Source organism: Lissotriton vulgaris, chromosome 1_1, assembly GCF_964263255.1.
Source record: "Lissotriton vulgaris chromosome 1_1, aLisVul1.2, whole genome shotgun sequence".
NCBI lineage: Eukaryota > Metazoa > Chordata > Amphibia > Caudata > Salamandridae > Lissotriton > Lissotriton vulgaris.
Window position 1 is genome coordinate 239,995,838 of NC_141685.1, and position 19,046 is coordinate 240,014,883.

Sequence of the window (19,046 nt, forward strand, 5' to 3'; positions counted from 1 at the left end):
GCCCTTCCGGGGCATTGGTCACTAATTGCACATCGTCATCTAATCTGCATCCTTTTCACTTTCTAACGGATCGCAAAATTCCCTTTCACAGTGGAGTGCTTACGGGACCTGCCATTTGAATGTTCTTCATCTGACTTGCTGACTCCAAAATAACCACCCAGCCATTTAACTGACATGTTGTAGATGACGTGTCCCCTGGCTCCTCAACCTGTCTTCAGTGTCCTTTGGGGTGGTTGCCTCCCTTCCACTTCTGATTCACCTTAAGAATTGAGATTGGATTTCCATTGATTCCTTGGTGCTGCCATTTCTCAGCCTTCATTCACACGCTGTATCAGCTTGAACTTGAATCGCTGCTGTTCAGAGAGCATGGTATGTGTAGCTCTAAGAGTGGTTGGTTGATTGATTTTTTGGAGGTTTGACTGAATTATGTAGAAGGACTTTAACATGCTTTTTGTCAACCAGATTGTGTTAATTTGCATGTTTCATAGGCCCCTAAATGGAAAGATGGGGCTATGAAGAAGTTGGCTGGGATTTTAGGGTCTGCTATCTAAGCTGCAGCTGTGCTCTTTGTTAACTCAGACCTTGTTCATCTTGTAGGAGCGCTGTATGTTCACACAGACCTTGTTCAGCCCGTGCCTCCACTGTTGGTTCACTCAGACATGGTTCATCCTGAAGGTGCTCAGGCTGGTTTTTCAGACCTTGTTCTGCCTGTGGATGCGCTGTATGTTCACACAGACCTTGTTCAGCCTGTGGGTACGCTGTATGTTCACACAGACCTTGTTCTGCCTTTGGATGCGCTGTATGTTCACACGGACCTTGTTCAGCCCGGGCCTTTACTGTTGGTTCACTCAGACATGGTTCATCCTGAAGGTGCTCAGGCTGGTTTTTCAGACCTTGTTCTGCCTGTGGATGCGCTGTATGTTCACACAGACCTTGTTCAGCTTGTGGGTACGCTGTATGTTCACACATACCTTGTTCTGCCTGTGGATGCGCTGTGTGTTCATTCGGACCTTGTTCAGCCTGTGGGTGCGCTGTCTGTTCACATAGACCTTGTTCAGCCTGTGGATGCGCTTTGTGTTCATTCGGACCTTGTTCAGCCTGTGGGTGCGCTGTATATTCATTCAGACCTTGTTCAGCCTGTGAGTGCGCTGTATGTTCACACAGACCTTGTTCTGCCTGTGGATGCGCTGTGTGTTCATTTGGACCTTGTTCAGCCTGTGGGTGCACTGTATGTTCACACAGACCTTGTTCCGCCTGTGGATGCGCTGTGTGTTCATTCGGACCTTGTTCAGCCTGTGGGTGCGCTGTCTGTTCACACATACCTTGTTCAGCCTGTGGCTACAATGTGTGTTCATTCGGACCTTGTTCAGCCTGTGGGTGCGCTGTATATTCACCCAGACCTTGTTCAGCCTGTGAGTGCGCTGTATGTTCACACAGACCTTGTTCTGCCTGTGGATGCGCTGTGTGTTTATTCGGACCTTGTTCTGCCTGTGGGTGCGCTGTATGTTCACACAGACCTTGTTCTGCCTGTGGATGCGCTGTGTGTTCATTCAAACATTTAGACCTCAAGCAATTAGACAAGGCTTCTAAGCCCTTAGTAAACCTAACATGTTCACAAATCTTAGAGGCTACATCATACTTGTTTTAAAATGTTACTTTGCATAGTGCCACTTAAACGTTCACAAGATAATGTTTTGCCTGTTTCTTTCTAGTTTCTTATTTATAATGCAAAAGGACCCCCATTCCACTAATGCAGAAATGAAGTGTCAATCTCGTTGCCAGCAACATCTAAACCATCTATTTCAGCTATGAGCTATGTTTTTTTTGCCAACACGAGGTTATAATGATTAATTAAATGCAAAACTGATTTGGAAACAGAACTGAAAGTTCATGCTAGAAACACTGCCGTGATTTTATCTCAAAGTAATAATAGGTTTACTGGATTATGTATTGTCCAACACTGCCATTTGCTGTCTCTTTTCTAAAATTACCATGCCAATTTTTTTTAAGATAGAGAACTTTTTTACCCACGAAAATGACAATGAAAGTTTTTCTTTACAACAGACCCGCTTCATTGAAAATCTGCACTCATCATTAAAGCGACGATTCATTACTTTCAAGATAAAGGAGTGACAAATCTGAAATATGAGATTTTACGTGGTGTTCAATGGTGGACAACTTATATCCGTGATGTTTGTATCTTGACACTATCCATTTCATAACAAGCGTGGCCCGTCATGGGACGGACAGAGGATGTGCATGCGGGGACTGCCTTTACTGGCTGCGGGAAAAAAAAAGTACCAGTGTATCACGCCGCAAGTAAAGCATCCAAACCCCGCGTGCACATCTTTTGTATCGTATGTCTTCCGCGCGTGTATCAATTCCAAAACTCCTCTGGATGGCTGCGCAGCACATGCGCTACTTTCGCAAGGCCGAGCCCTAAAAATTATGCAGAGCTTTCTTCTTTCTTCCTCTTACTCTAGGGCTTTTACGAATACTAAGTGTTCTCTGGCAAAGTACCTCGCCATGCAGGGTATTGTAGTTGTGTCTGGCCTCCCAATGTTGCTGCTAACCTCTCTATTCTATTTTTGCATTCCCACTAATGTGTCCGACCAGCTGGGTACCCTGCCATCCACCAGTTGGAAACACATTTCACTGGGTATGTGAATGTGGTGTAGGCCTAGTGCAGGTTCGGTCTCTACCTAGGTTAGGACGCACTGGTCCTAGTGGACTTGCCTCCTGTGTTTGCATAGCAGTTCCTTGACTGTCGGCGCATTTGTCTCCTCCCTTGGACTGCTCCGTTTGCCTCTTTGCTCTCTGGATCTGACGTCCTCCTTCCCTATTCATCACGTCCTCTCATTCTGCCCTTATCTGTCTTGTTTGCCATTCAGGGGTTGTGCTGTGTCCCTGTGGTGAAAATTGAAGATAGTCTTTTTTTTTCTCTATCCTGTGTTGTTTTGTGTTTGTCTTTTCATGTCCCTTTTTGGTTAACTTTACTGTTGTGGTGATTTCTTCTCTTTTTTCAGGTGTAGCAGTGCTCAGGTCCTGTTGAAGGAGTGTGATGAGTTCCTGACCACCAAGTAAGTCCTTATCTTTCCCACAATTTGAAATGGTGAATTCCACTGAGCTACCTGGACACGGCCTAACCCTACAGTGGCATTTAAAGCAGTGATTACAAGCACGCCCATTCCTTTATTCATTAAAATGTCCCTTTCTAAATCACTGGAAAAAGGAATAGATGAACAAATAAATAGATGAATAGATGAACAAGTAAATCACTTTGATGCCAGCCATTGACACAAAAAGTGTAAACTAATGGTTTTGGCTGCTGAGAACCTGAGTCACAATATATGTGTAACTTGGGTTTCCTTCTTAAATATTAACTTCTTTTGCTCTCACAAGATCGAGTTTCAGTGTTCCCAAGCTACTGATCTACACAGTGTCCACGAGCTGTTTCACCACTATCAGAAATTCAACTCAAAATGATTACCTATCTTGTTTCTGTAAATGTTTCTTTCAGCAAAGTAAAAGGTCATAAGTATTTTTTCTTCATGTTCATTTACAATCTCTAACTCTATTTCTACAGGTCACTGAAACATCAGCAGAAAAACACATTTTAAGTGGCATGAATGGTGAGGAACGTGGAGCGGAAGAAACTGCTTAATGTGAAAGTTGCCAAAATCTGTAAAGGATGTTTACCAAGAATCCATTACTGATAATGAGTAGCCTTCGAAATATAAATGAAAGGCGAGTGCATATTGAAAGTCTGCATCTATAATATTTTCACTTAATGTAAACTTTTCAAGATTGGTAGAACAAAGAACATTGGCAACAATTGATGCCCACTCAGTGCACTTGAGAATAAAGACTGTTGCAAATCCTGGCTGATGGTTTTATGAGAAATGCCTTGGAGACCCAAACTCCTTCCCAACAGAGCAGTACATGTGATGTAACAGAACTGCCAAGAAGACTAATGACCTCAGTTTAAAACAGCAAGCTTTTGTCTCCATTTCCTGTGATTCAGAGGAGAGAAAACATTGTTTAAAAGAAATGCTCTTTCTCAGATGTCATTACCGCAAAGACGCTGTATTATCATTTCCCATATAAAAAGATTTTCCCCACCAACTCTGTCTGTTGGGAGGATCTGAGTGGTTTCAAGGTGTCCTGGACCTGCAAAGTGATCATGTAGCTGCCTTGGCCGTTGAGCTAAAAAAACATTTACTGGCACAAAAAAATTAAAATGGGCCAGTGCTTTGCTATTGATAATTAGGAAACCACCCTGTAATGCCTATTCACCTGTCATTATTTCTGTGAACAAATATACTTAACAGGCAAACACTAAACCCCAAAGACTTTATCAGGGTTTTTAAAAATCCAAAATCAAATATGAAAAACTGGAGTCACAAAATCACCTGAACATTACTTGGATAAAATAAATCAATGAGATACATCTTAATAATTACAGGGGGCTCCACGGTCAAAGTTTATAAGACAAGTTAGATAGGCTGCCTTTAAAAGTAGGAAATTGATCTCCAGATAAAAGCTATAATTAGTTCAATAAATATGTTAGTCGGAGCATCTTCAGTTAATTTTAGAAGTTAAAGCTGAGTGTAATATAAACAAGTACAGACTCTGGAATCAGATTCAGTCCTAGGATGGCATGTATGCAGGAACAAATACAACACGGAGATGCATACATTTCGAATAGGAGCAATGAATGTGAGAACAGATTTAGTTATCAATCCGACCTCACTAAATACGAGAGAACTCACACTGGACAAAAACCTTATCAGTGCCCTGAGTGCCAGAAAGGTTTCAGTTACAAATACACTCTCATTAAACATGTGAGAATCCACACTGGAGAAAAACCATATCAGTGCTCCGAGTGTCAAAAAAGCTACAGTGTTCGGACCCTTCTCACTCAGCACAAGAGAATCCACACTGGACAAAAACCTTATCAGTGCCCTGAATGCCATAAAAGCTTCAGTGAGAAAGGCCGCCTCATTCGACATGAGGGAACTCACACTGGAAAACACCCTCATCAGTGCCCTGAATGCCAGAAAGGTTTCAGTCACAAATCCTCTCTCATGCGACATGTGAGAATCCACACTGGTGAAAAACCATATCAGTGCTCCGAGTGCCAAAAAAGCTTCAGATTTTTGGGCAGTTTCACTCGACACAAGAGAATCCACACTGGACAAAAACCATATCAGTGCTCGGAGTGCGAGAAAAGCTTCAGGAGTTGGGGCAATCTCACTCGACACACGAGAATCCACACTTGTCAAAAACCTTATCAGTGTTCTGAATGCCAGAAAAGCTTTATTCAGAAATACCATCTCATTGAACATGAGAGAACTCACACTGGGTATAAACCTTATCAGTGCTCTGAATGCTGTAAAACCTTCGGTCAGAAATGTACCCTTACTCTGCATGAAGGAACCCACACTGGGTATAAACCTTATCGGTGCTCTGAATGCTGGAAAAGCTTCAAGCAAAAATCTAAACTTACTATGCATGAAAGAACCCACACTGGGCATAAACCGTATCAGTGCTCTGAATGCCAAAAATGTTTCTCTGAAAAAAGATGTTTAAATCGACATAAGAAAAATCATACTGGGCTCAAACCATATCAGTGCTCTGAATGCCAAAAAGGTTTCGCTGACAAAAGATGTTTAAATCGACATAAGAAAAACCATACTGGGCTCAAACCGTATCAGTGTTCTGAATGCCAGAACTGCTATTATGATAAAACAAGTCTCACTTATCATGAGAGAACTCACACGGGGGGAAAAACCTCATCAATGCAATGAATATCATAAAAGATTCAGTGTCAGATCCAGTTTCATTAAACATGAAAGCATCCATCCTGGACATAAACCATATCAGCGCTCTGAATGGCGAAAAAAAACTTTAGTCAGAAATTAAACCTCATTAAACACGAGAGAGCTCACACTGGGGAAAGAGCTTATCAGTGCTCTCCATGGAAAAAACAATTCTTTCTGAGATCCAGTTTAATTCAACATGAGAAAATCCATACTGGGCTCAAACTCTATCAGTTCTCTGAATTCCAGAAAAGCTTTAGTTGTAAAATAACTTTCACTAGACATAAGAGAACTCGCACTGAGCAAAAACCTTAAGACCGCTCTGAAAGCTAGAAACGCTTCAGTCTGAAAGCCAGTCTCATTCAACATGTGAAAATCCACACTGGGTAAAAACCTTACCATTGTACCAAATACCAGAAAAACGTCAGTCAGAGATTCAGTTTGATTCAACATAAGGGAACCCTCAACCATAATAAAATATAATAGTGTTCTCAATGTGACAGAAACTACAGTTGTAAATGTAACGTCTCTACATGAGAGAGACAATGTGAGAGAATAACAGGTGCTAAATGTGAACCCTGGGGAGGAGGTTTCAGCATCTCAAAACCTTCACATGAAGCAGCCGCAGTGACATCAATCCATTGATGGTCTTACTGTCTACTGAGAAAAGCACACACTGAAAGATGAGCATGCTTTAATTAGTCGAATTACTTAATAATTAGTTGAGTTATATTTTAAGTCATTTTCTTGTCCAGCCTGCCACATTCCATGAGGCTATCAATAATGGCGAAAATCCGCTGCTTTCCAGGTCCGGGCTGGAAGTAGGACTGTCACTGGCAACTGGACTGATCGTGGAGATCAACAAACTATCATAAATAAAAAATAAATAAAAATAAGATTTTTGAAAAAAAGGAAAATATTTGGATTTATTGACTAGGTATATGAACTCAAACTTACAAAACGTTAAGTTACAGAATTAATTGAAATTGATACAAATTTGTTGCAATGATTTTTAAATTAAAGGTTGTTAAAATATTTTACCATAAAATAATTCTTGTAAACATACATACTGTTTTAAAATTTTATTGAATTTATATGTATCTTTAAAAATGTGAAATAAATGACTATAATATTATTTCCTTGTCTCCATTATATTCTATGAGAGGATGTTGCAGTATGAATGGTTGGCCATGTGTGTTGCTGGACTTATTACTGCTCCTTTTTGGTGGTAGTAACTTACATTCGTAAATTTGGCTGCACCTCGTTTCAAAGAGTGGAGTTATACAAATCTCAACTTTTAAATAACTTTACTTTAAATGGTGAATAGCCAAACGTAGCAAAGTTACTCAAAGTGTTTGAGTAATCTTGTATGTGTAAATTACTCATGGGTGTATGTTACTGTTGCAAACAGCCTCCAAGGTATCCAACTTGACAGGAGTGGTAAATCTGAAGTGGATGCAGGTACTTGGACTGCTATTGGAGCAAATTGGAAGATCCTGCTAGAACGCCAGAGCGCTTGTCCCAGGCTTTTGTTTGACTGAGGAGCGGCAACATATAACTTGAAGTAATATTTCTGTTCTTGCTACATTATAAAGGGACTCCTGTCACAACTATTTGATATTACAGTGCTACTGCCACATCACCCAACACCTGCGGGCACTACACTGGCTCCCCGTCGAGAAGAGAATCCCTCTTCAAGCTTCTCACCCATGCCCATAAAGCCCTCCACGACACCAGCCCCGCCTACATCAACCACCGCCTCTTGTTCCACACACCCCAAAGATCCCTCCGCTCAGCCCAGCTTTCCCTTGCCACGGTACCACGCATCAAGAAGACCAGAACGGGAGGTCGTTCCTTCTCTTCCTCGCTGCCTAGACATGGAACACCCTCCCTCTCCACCTCTGCCTCTCTCCAAGTTCCTGAAGGAGTTCAAGACCAGGCTCTTCCACGAATCACCATAATCGTCCAGCATTCCACTTACACTGATAGATCATAGTTAATGTAGGAACCCCCTAGCCCTCGCTGATACTCCGCGAGTGAAATTTGAAAGGGTCAATACAGCACATCCAGATTACAATATTGGGAATGACTTATTGGTCTCAAAATTCTTTAAAAAATACAGTTACTATATACATAGTGCATCAAAACATTGTTCTTGGGACAAGATGATCAAAACAAAGACTTTTTGCATGTGATTTTCTTTTTATTCGTGTATGGCTGGAAGCTTTTGACATTTGAATTCAAATACACAAATAAAAACAAAATCACATGCACAAAGTCTTGAGACCAATAAGTCATTCCCAATATTGTAATCTGGATAGTGCTGTATTGACCCTTTCAAATTTCTGTGCCGGCAGGTCATTTTGACTTGCTCTAGTCACCCTGGGTAGTGGGTGATAGTGGGATCCCTAGCACTCCGACTGTACTTACAGTAATTGTGATATTTTGTGCCCTGACTAATAATTTTGCTTATACTTACACATATTTGATTGTGCGGTTACTCCCTCTTAGGGAACACCACTACCAATTGTTTGATACTCCGCGAGTGCTAAGGAGCTGTGCCTCCGTCCCCCACCCCACCCTTGCCCCATCACCTTGAGACACTTCTGGGTGAGTAGCTGTGCTTAACAATAATTTGATTGATTGTTTGTTCATTCATTTCATCCATGTCCTTAACCCTATTTTCTCTCCTCCTTCTTTTACTTGATTTTGTTGTGTTTACCATCATGTAGGCGCTAAAGAAACGTTGCTGTTAATGGCTTCTCCTGTATTCTTATCCTTTGTTCACATTTTAAATGATAACAACATTTTAGCCTCATTGTACAGATACAAAGTAAGAACAGAGAGCCCAAAACCTGAGATTTCTGCACCTTGGTCTGCCTTTATTGGTATTCTACCTTTCCACTTGGATTATAAAACACAAAACCAAACAAGAAGAGTGTAAATAGTGTAAATTCACCCACATGTTTGTGTTGTTATGAGCTAGAATGTGAAGAGCTCCAGAATTTGATGATTGATCAAACGTGATGATTGTATAAATTCAAATTGGTAATCGACCAACAGATTCATTTTTGAGCTACATTGGACTATTCCACTTTTGGGCATCTGTCTGTGCATTCAGGGGACGTTACTCCTGTGGTGACGCTTTTCTCTATTTTCATTATGCTTGTGGATCAGTAAGCGATACCTTGTTTGCTCGCACAAGGTTAACTCACCCTTCTAATTAATTTTCTAAATTCTCTAATCTTTTCTCAGAGTGCTCGTGACACCCTTTTCCACATTAAAGATATTGCCCCCGTCGAGGCGTATGATGTGTCTAGTCTGATCCTCATCTTGTAGGGGTGTTAGGGCACAATACGGATATTGCCACGTTGGGTTTGCATAGTATGTCTGTTTTTTCAAATCTTCTTGAGGGGAATCTTACAATATGATGGGATGCGTAAGATGGTGGAAGAAAGAGAACAACTAAGGTCAACCCTCTGTTGTGGCCGACTGGATCTAACTTCCATGACCAGTCCGGCCCCCAGTGAATATTAAGAATCCACAAATGTTCACGAGTGAAAGGTTGTGAGAATCTGTGCATTGTATCCTGGAAGTTTGGGGGCAGTTAGAACAACGAGAGCACAAGAGAACCCAAGGGATTATTACTCAAGGATGAAATGTGGCTCAAAAGAAACAGCACCTTCGTATACAGTGCTAATTCTGCAATACACGAATATCTGCACCCCTAAAAGTATGCTTATGAACAAATGTTGTTCCTCCCCTAAAGCAGTAGCAAGAATACATGTTTGGGCATCATTTTAAATGAGGTACTTATCATAGATGATAACAACTACAATGCATTGCAAGTAAAGTCCCTACAAGGCATCACAGTTAAAATCACAGGAAAACGCAAGTACTGTCAGACACCCTAACAGGATTGTCCAGGTGCTTCACACAACACGTGACTTTCAGTCCCTCTAAAATAAATAACATCAGTAAATGCATTTCTGGTGCAATGACACCTCTTCATCTCCAGGGGATGCCCTTCTCCAGACATCCCCAGCTCAGCCCTTCACACCTTGGCGCAGTCCTTGTAAATGTATAGGCATTTATATAGCGCACTACTTACCCGGAGGGTCCCAAGGCGCTTCGACCGCTGCGAAACCCTTCCTGGCTTCCCTGAGAGATGGTCCCTTAATGGGTATCTCCAGGGTGAGACCAGGCATCCCCGGCGGTCTGGTGGGGCCGTTAGTGAAGATGAGGCAAGCTAATGCCCAGAGTTGCCGAGTGTGATCGCTGATCAGAGTGGGCACCGAGGCGAGAGAATTATCGAGTCCGCTGACCCTGGTCCAGAAACCTGCCGTGCCTGGAATCGAACCCTGGTCCCGGGCCGTCCTCTGCTCTCGGGTCTGCCGCCTCTAACCAGTGAGCCACACTACTTCACTCACTTAAGGCACCCACAGCTGAAGAACAAAAGTTCCAGCTACAGGATGTTGATGGCGCCTGGCTGAGCACTTGAGGGGTTATTTCATGCTAGTCCCCAAGAGACTTAGGGGGGGGGGGCTTTCATCCTCGTGCTGGGAGAGACTGCGCTGCTCCTGCAGCTCCACCTGCACCTTTGTTGGCTGTCAGCTGTTACCCGGTCCTCTGGGGCCACCACAAGTCAAGAAAAGGCATTTTTTATGTAGGCCTGTTTAGGCTCTGCAATGCATTATGGTGCGCTTCTCTCCTCCATCGCTGCATATTATAGCAGCGGCTCCCCCACTACTCTGGGGAGAGCTGCACTGCCCAGCTTGTGGCCTGAAGCCACATTGTCATGCCTCGGTGGGGGGCCCTATCCACCCGGACTCCCAGGTGAGTTATGCAACTCAGGGAGCCCACGTTGGCTGCTCTGGTTGTTCTTCGGGGGCTCGGTCCCACCGCTTCACTTCATGTCCCCCAGTGGAGGAGAACCACCCGGGGAGCCCAGCCCCTGGGGCTCTTACCAGCTCCCTGCCTGGCCTGGACCCTGTAGTGCGACCGTAAGAGCCGGTGTGATAATTTTGGTCTGCTTGCTCCGGTGGGCAGACACGGAGGCGGCCTCTCCATTGGCGGGTTTTTGGGGGAGTGCAATGTCACTAACCAGCCTTCCCGCTGTCGCGGGGGAGTGCAGCAGCACCACCCTCCGTCTCCACCGCACGGGGGCCCAGAGTTGTGTGTCCTGGGCCCCCATCTGGGCACCTTCACGGGGAGCACGATGGTGCTCCCCGACTTGACTTTGGGGCCTGGGCCTGGACTCGCATTGGGGCCTGGAGTTGGGGTCCCTGGCCCCTGAGGAGTCTTCATGGGGAGCGTGATAGTGCTCCCAAGCTTCCTTTCGCTCACGAGGGGGCCCGCGCGATGGCGCACCCCAACCTCTTCAGTGCCATCACTGGGGCCGGGTGTTGGGGGTCCCGGGCCCCAACCTTGTCTTCGAGGGTGGTACGGCGGCACTCTCCCTCCCCTGACGTCCCATGGGGCCAGAGTGGGCTCCTGGCACCCCTTAAGGGCATGTACACAGGGAGCGCGACGGGGCTCCCCGGCTGTACTTCTTCCTGGGGCAGCCCCCGGGACCTGACCTCTCCATCCGGAGGCACATCTTGGACCGGCAGCGGAGCCCCACACGCTTCGCTGTGGGTCTTGGCAGAGGTCAAAGGTCGCCTACCTTCTGGGGGGCATATCTCAGCCCTCAGTGGACCGATCTTCATGATTCTGGTCACTTCTTGCTCCTGGCGGCGCACCCCAGCCACTGGGAGCACTTTCCTTTGCCCTCCTGGTATCACAGAGGGTGGATTCGGCAGGGAGCTGTCTTCACTGGCTCCCTGCACCAGCCTTTCACCTTGCTCTCGCCCTGGGCCTCTCTTCTCCCTGCGCGGAGCCTAGGCTTCTGCGCACTGGTCCTGGACTCTTCTCCTGGTGCAATTCAGGATCCTGGGACAGTCAGGGGGTTCTTCCTTCCAACTGCCCATGGCGCCAGGCTCCAGCAACAGTCTTCCTCAGCAGACCACACCCCAGAGAGAGCTCCTCTTCCTGTGCAAACTCATTTAAAGAATTTGAAGGGGGCTGGCCAGAAGTCTCTATTTGCTCTATCAAACAGCGACACATCACTTCACTGCTCCCTCCTTCCTGCCCAGGCCTCTGGATTAGATCAAAATGGCGTCGTCCAGGGGTCTCATGCCACTAGGTCTCCGAGAGCCCCTTCCCCCCTCGCTGCCTTCTCTCCAGAGCAGCTTGGTGCCTGCTACCAGGTGTCAGCTGCTGATGGATGAATCTGTAGCTCCACCCATCTTCTCTTCTTGGAGTGGAGGCCTTTTCCCTTGGAATGCTTGTTGAGCTGGGCTGTGCCTCTGATGCTACAGCTTGAGGAGGAAGGTCATTAATTCAGCCTTGCAGGGCCAGCCCCCGCCAGGCCATGGTTATGAGCTGACTCGGAGAAATATGACATTTATGGATGACCCAAAAGCAGCACAAATATAACTTTGTACTCCACAGAATACTTCTTCTCACATAAGTTACAGAGGAATTTAGTGTGTGTCTGGAATTTGTAGGCCCTAGGAAAGTAAAACTTGCCCACGTGCTCCCCATTCTCATAGGAGGATAATGGAATAAAAACAGTAAAACATACTGACTTTTCCTCAAATCATTGTAGAAAGCCTATTCCATGTCACCACCCAGTTCTGCATATATCTGGCCACACCATTCAGTTTGTAGCTGCACCTGGGCTGCGCACGCCAGGAATCTCCCCTTACACATGTGCACACACATGTACACACGTGTCTGCATGTAACCAGCCCAGTGCCCCTTATTCTGGCTGCAGCAAAAACGGCCTACTCGCGCAAGGGGGACACCAGTAAAATACACGTGCAGTCCCTTTCATCATGAGTTCCCTGTGGGTGAGTCCCAACTTATGAGGCTCTCCCACAGGAAAAGCTCAACACATAGGTGTTCAAAAAGCGAAAAATCTGTGTGACTCAGATGGTCAGAACCACCTTCTAACAATTACATACATTACATTACCTACAATACAATTTAAGTGACATATATATCAGCGTAAAATAGATGGTACAGATCGCAATACACCAAAGCTTTACAATTATCAACATATTCTGCCCCGCTACCACCACTAGTTCAATCCCCATCAGGGATTGCCTGAGGTTCAACATTGGTTCTAAGATTTGTTGGAGCCTGTTCTATTGCTTAGAGACCTCCAGAACCCCCATCTGCAGGCTCGAAACATTACAAAACCGGTTCCACTGCTCCCTAACAGGTTTTTTTCCCCCAACCACGTCCGAGCTATAGGTATCCTTTCCAAGATCATTTCCGCCATTGCTTACCAGCTTTTTTATAGATGAGAATTCTTCACATACCGAGTACAATAACATCAGGAGTTCGTTGAATATCCATAACAATAACTTTACTAATTTCCTGGAAAAACTGTTTCCTGTAGAACATTTACTAAATAATAAGCAGTGAAAAGGCAGACTATAAAGAAAATGTTTTGCACCTTATTCCTGAATCATACCATGCCAAATAGCCTTACATTTCCATAGTGCCTTAAGACCTCTGACCCTAGCCAGAGCTTTTTTGCGCTCAGAAATTTCCGTAAAGATACTCCACCACTCCATTACATTACATGGCTTTGGAGAAATCCATGCCCGGGCTATAGCTATTCTTGTAGAGACTATAACTATAGTTAACAGAGCTCTCTTAGCTCTGTCAGCACTGTCTCTGTAGCACAGGATTATGTAGGTTGTAGTAAAGACCACTTCCAACCCAAGTCGATTTCTTAGTACATTCAGAACCTCTTGCTAAAAGGCCACTAGCATAAGGCACTCCACAAACATATGAACAATATTTGCTCCATATTCCCCACATTTAGGGCACCCCGTCCTATTGTTTAAATGATAAGTGGTCATTTGTCCCCACCTGGCTACCTTATCCGACGTATAATACAGCATAGTTATTGTTTTAAATTGTTGAAGCCTTAAATTAACAGACCATACTGCCTCTTTTGCTGTAGATAATGCTGTCTCAAGGGTTGTACCAGATATCTCCTCCGCAAGAGTGCACTCCATTTCTCAGCTAGAAGATCCATGGGATCCAATCTTCCCTGGCTGTATATTTGATATGCCGCACCAACTAATTTCCCCTGACCAGGTTCATGTAAAAAGATCAGTAATTGATGAGGTTCCACCTCCCTAAATCCTTGTGATCTAATAAAATAATTATTTATAATAATAAATATTTAAAGTAATGCTGGCGTGGTATAGAAAAGGAATCTTGCAAGTCTTGAAAAGTACGAAAACCCTCTGGATCATATATATCTTCCAGTTTATCTATCTCCAAACTGACCCATAATTTAGCTATTCAGTATCTAAAGCTATGCTCCTCAGGTTCTTAAATCGTACCCTCTTAAAATAATTGGGGTCCTGTATTCGATGGAGAAATCTACTAGAGTCTTGATTTAACAAAAACCTATGGCTGAAATCTTGGTCCTTATTGGAAAAAAGGCTACGGAATCAGCTCTTAAATTAAGCCCAGTAATATAATTTAAAGTCAGGAAGTGCTAAACCCCCTTGGCTGAATGGACATTTAAAAATGTAATAGCCCGTTTTGCCCACCTGTACCTCCAAATAAACCTACCATCTATACCATCTAGTCTCTTGAAAAACAAATTAGGAAGTTTCAAATTGATAGATCTAAATAAGCAAAGAAACTTGGGAAGAATCGTCATTTTGACAATATTGCATTGTCCAATAATACTAATTGGAAGCTTATGCCATTTTTCGAGCTTCTTAGCCATATCATTTAATAACGCTTTGTAATTTAATTTAACTATACTGTGTATCTGAGAAGTAACATGAACACCAAGGTAAGTAGTTTCTAACCAATATCCCGTTATGGGGGTTTCTGGTGTATAAATCAACAAAATCTGGGTCTTATCAAGTTTCAAGTTTAAAGTTTATTTATTTTTGTTTAATTAATTAAAATCTTACAAAAAAATAGCTAAAATATCATCAAAGTTAAAAAGTTATAAAACAATCAATCATTTAGGTTTATATCCAAAAACATGATTATATAGAATATATATTAGCACAATCCAATGGTAAATCAAATAAAAACCTCCAACTTTTTCCCTACAGCACATAGAAATGTTACAAGTGCAGAATTCAATAATAAGTCTTCAGAATGTAAACATGCTATCAGGGTTTGCTTACATGTCCTTACTCCACGATTATTGAACAGTCTCTTAAGGGTACGTTTTCTTTCATATTCCAAATTCGGGCAAAGACACAATAAATGTGTAATGTTCTCTTGTCCGGATTTCCAGAGCCTGCATTGTTTGTCATCTTCTGTTCTCTTCCATGGTGGTAAGTGACATAATCCTGGTCTTATCAGTATTCAATTTGTATCCAGAGAAGGCACCAAAGCTATTAACCTCTTGATTAATTAATTCGACAGACCGGGCTGAGTCTGTCGAAAAGATTACAATGTCATCTGCATAAGCATTAAGTTTTAGTTCATTAAGTCCACAAGATAATGGCCGGATATCTTCATTCATCATAAGTATTCGGATAAAAGGTTCAAGATACAAGGCAAACAACAGGGGAGATAAAGGGCCTCCCTGTCTTGTACCCCTACTTATACGAAAAACCCTAGACTGTAAACCCTCATAGCTTACTTTAGCCTGGGATGAGCGATAAAGCGCTCTTACCCATGTCAAATATCGATCAGGGATTCCCATTGCTGCAAGGGCAAACCCTAAATAAGCGCATGTCACCCTGTCAAATGCTTTTTCTGCATCCAAAAGTATCATTCCTACTTTAACGTTAGTTTGCTCCTCTAAATCAAATACCATGATTGCTGTACTAATATGATTAGTAGTGTCCCTTCCCCTAATAAAACTGTGTTGCTGCCCCGAGACGCAAACCATTTAGCATCAGTATTAATAATTGAGATTGGGCGGTACGAACCACAAGCTGCAGGTGGCTTGTTTATCTTTAAGAAAAAATCCATGTTTGTATTATCCCAAGAAAGAGGAACCATACCGGTTTCTCCAGTTTCTTTAAGAACTCTTACAAACGTTTACTATTTGGGTATGTGCTGAGCCTTTCTGTATCAATCATTGTAGTTAGAATGTTTTTAAAGACTTTATAGAATTCATTCGGGATCTGATCATCCCCCGTAGCCTTCCCTGTCAGGAGAGACGCCAAAGCATACCTTATATCCTCTACCGATATCTTCTGTTCACATTGGGCGGCCTCCTGGGAAGAGGTCGTACCAAGATTAAAACTCAAAAATGTATCCAAGAGTTTCCCCATATGTAGGATATATTCGTCTTCAGATAGTAAATAGTGTGGAAAAGAAAAGGGACGGCCTATCTTAGCAAACATTAGCGCTTGGGCTGTTAATAGTATTGGGTTATGATTTGAAGCAATTTTGGGGCAAATCTCCATTGTTGTCGTGTTCAAAACGACATTACTAACCCACTCCATATCCAACCTCGAATATTACCTATGCGGGCAAGAATAAAATGTAAAACCCAGGGAATTTGAATAAAGAAATCTCCAAACCTCTTGTAAATTATGAAGCCTTGACAATTCTTACATTGAATTCCGCACTTTCGGCATCCTAGCTACTAATCGTCGAGAGGTAGTGTCTAATCTCTGATCCATTATACAATTAAAACTCCCATAATCCCTGATCACCTCTCATAATCAACCTAGAACCCTACCCTAGTGGGCAGATCATTAAGCAGCCAAATGCTGCACCTTGTCTTTCTTACTGCTAACTAAAAGATGATATTGAATGCAGCCCTTCTGAACAGTGGATGAAAATACATCTAGAAGGTGAGACAACAAGCCTTCATTTTCCAATTTCCTGAAAGAGACATTCCCGAATTTGTAAGTATTTAAAAAACCCAGAATTAGGCAAGGAAAACTGAGCTCAGTTTGTGGGAAATGGCTTAAGTATGTAACTGCCCAATACTTTGCAGATGAGTACGAGACCATTGCTTCACACATAACTCATGCGAAAAGGAAGGTGAACTGAGGTTATGACAGAGTGGGGTATACATAGTAAACTTAGGGATGTGAAGCGTCTTTGACAAAAAATCCCAAATAAGGATATATACAGACAGCGATTTATATCTAGTCTTTATAGAATAAAATGGAACAAAAAATCCTATATTATGACGTAAATCAGGGTGTGGGAACTTGGGCCAATCACACTGAAAAAGATTCCCAGTAATAACATTTTAAAGAGGTCAGAGCCTAGCCTCCTTTTATAAGATAGGCAACTGTAGCTGAGTTATTGCAAATCGCTCTCTTTTATGGCGCCAGGTAAAATGATTTTTTGTCCAAGTGAACGAAAAATCAGATGAAAAATATCCATATGATTTTTGTTGAGATCTTGACACCCAGATAAGTGGTCGATGCCACATAAAGAGCAGCACTCTGGCCATGAGAAGCAGAATAGTTACTTCCACGTCTCTGAGGCAGAAAGTAGCCGATCTAGCAATCGAAAGCCACTGCAGGATTGTGGCCAACATGACATTATTTCAGGAGAGATGGTTTCTCGTGTTGGATGCCCTAGACAAAACACGTCACAGCATACCAGTTCTGTAAAATGACTGGGAAAACACTTCTCTACCAGTGCAGCTCTGAATGTCCTACCTCTCAGGTGAAATATGGTCGACACTGTAGCTCCCTTTCCAGCTTGGACACATAAAATGATCACGCCACACAGGGAGCTCAGTTATATATGACTTTGTTCTGCACTGTGTAAACTGAACGTTGTGCGTCGTGTGTCTCACTTCTGACATCTGGAGATGGTGAACATTGAGGCAAATGCTTAACATGTGAAGAATCTCGAGAAATGAATTTTCCAGGATGGTGAGAAGTCACTGTGTGTCTTAGAGTAGTCACAACTTGCATTAGGTCGTTGTAATGATAAGATGGATGGTCCAGCCGAGGTAGTTTTCATGTAGGTTTATTTAGGTTGTAAGTTGTACTAAGGATAAGCCGAACCAGGAGCAGCCTCTATGCTGCTCAGCCCATCACCAACTGACTCCAGCACTCCAACATTCTCACATGCAGTCATCCCGGTTGAGAAGCATACTACAACAGTCAGCATCAAATGGAGCATATGACTTGTGTTTACATATTTGCCTTACAATTACTTCATCTTTGTTCTTGAAAGTAATGTCTTGAGCACTTCGTTGTCTCTCTGCATTATGTCTGTGACAGGAATCAGCTCCTGGAAGGTTATTATTTTCTCTCTTGATGGTCAATTGTGGCAATATGGTTTGCACGGCTCTCCTAAACATCAGGGTAGCAGAGCTTTCACCTGTAGTTGAGAGAGGAGTCAACCTGTAGGCACGAAGAGCATATTTAAGAGCTGACTTGAGTTCAAGCTTTTCTAGTGCAGCACACTTAAAGGTCTTCTTGAGGGTGCTCTTAAACGCTCAACAACACTGTTTGCTTGTGGCCAGAGAGGTGTACTTTTCTGATGCTTTATGTTTAGATGAATAAGAAAATCTTTGAATTCTCCACTGTTGAAAGGTGGACCGTTGTCAGACTACAGAATTAAAGTAACACCCCAATAGCAAAAAAAGCAATTGACAAGAAGTCTTCCACTAAAGGAAAACGGGAATACTCATCAATGACAACCATTAGGTGGTGTCCATTGTTAAGGGGTCCAAAGAAGTCCACAGCGATCCTCTCCCACACCTGCTTTGGAAGATCAAACATGCTGAATGTGTGCTGAGTTGTTTTGGGAGATACACAGCTACACAAATGACCTTTATATTCTGTTAACTCTTTCATCACAATAAAGAAACCAATGTCGGTCTCGGAGAGCTCATTTGGTGGCAACGATGCAGGTAAGGCTGTGGTGGTCCAAGTAGACAGTTACACGCAGGGTTCACCGCGCAGCCAGCTCGTTGCCAGTAATCTGTACCAACTACTGAGAGGCTGTAGGTAGTTTCCATTTTGTAGTTTATTTCCTCTGGCTACATGGTTTAGGAGCAAGGCTGCTTCCACAGTAAGGCTTCTACAGCTTCTGGTATTCAAACAATCACATTGCAGCATCTTACATCCCAAGTGATGGAGCGAGTTTCAGAAATGATTTTATTCTGGCTCGTGATGTTAAACTCTCATAACTTGATTTAATATATTAATGAGTTATTGCATGATTTGTTATACTAAATCAACTTAGAGTAAA

The 19,046-nt window shown here is 43.1% G+C and overlaps 1 protein-coding gene across 6 annotated transcripts in view; it reads left to right on the forward strand.

The window, feature by feature from the left end:
* LOC147745336 (uncharacterized) overlaps positions 1-6,957 on the forward strand; it is a 460,883-nt gene extending 453,926 nt beyond the window's left edge. For 5 of the 6 annotated variants that reach the window (XM_086952254.1, XM_086952252.1, XM_086952250.1 and 2 more), the window contains 2 exons: positions 3,027-3,080; positions 3,587-6,957. In XM_086952254.1, the coding sequence (XP_086808380.1) occupies positions 4,656-5,810 (1,155 nt within the window). In that variant the 5' untranslated portion in view covers positions 3,027-3,080; positions 3,587-4,655 and the 3' untranslated portion in view covers positions 5,811-6,957. The remainder of the gene's footprint in view (positions 1-3,026; positions 3,081-3,586) is intronic. The other variant, XM_086952255.1, reaches the window with a different exon arrangement.
* Positions 6,958-19,046: the final 12,089 nt, after the last annotated feature.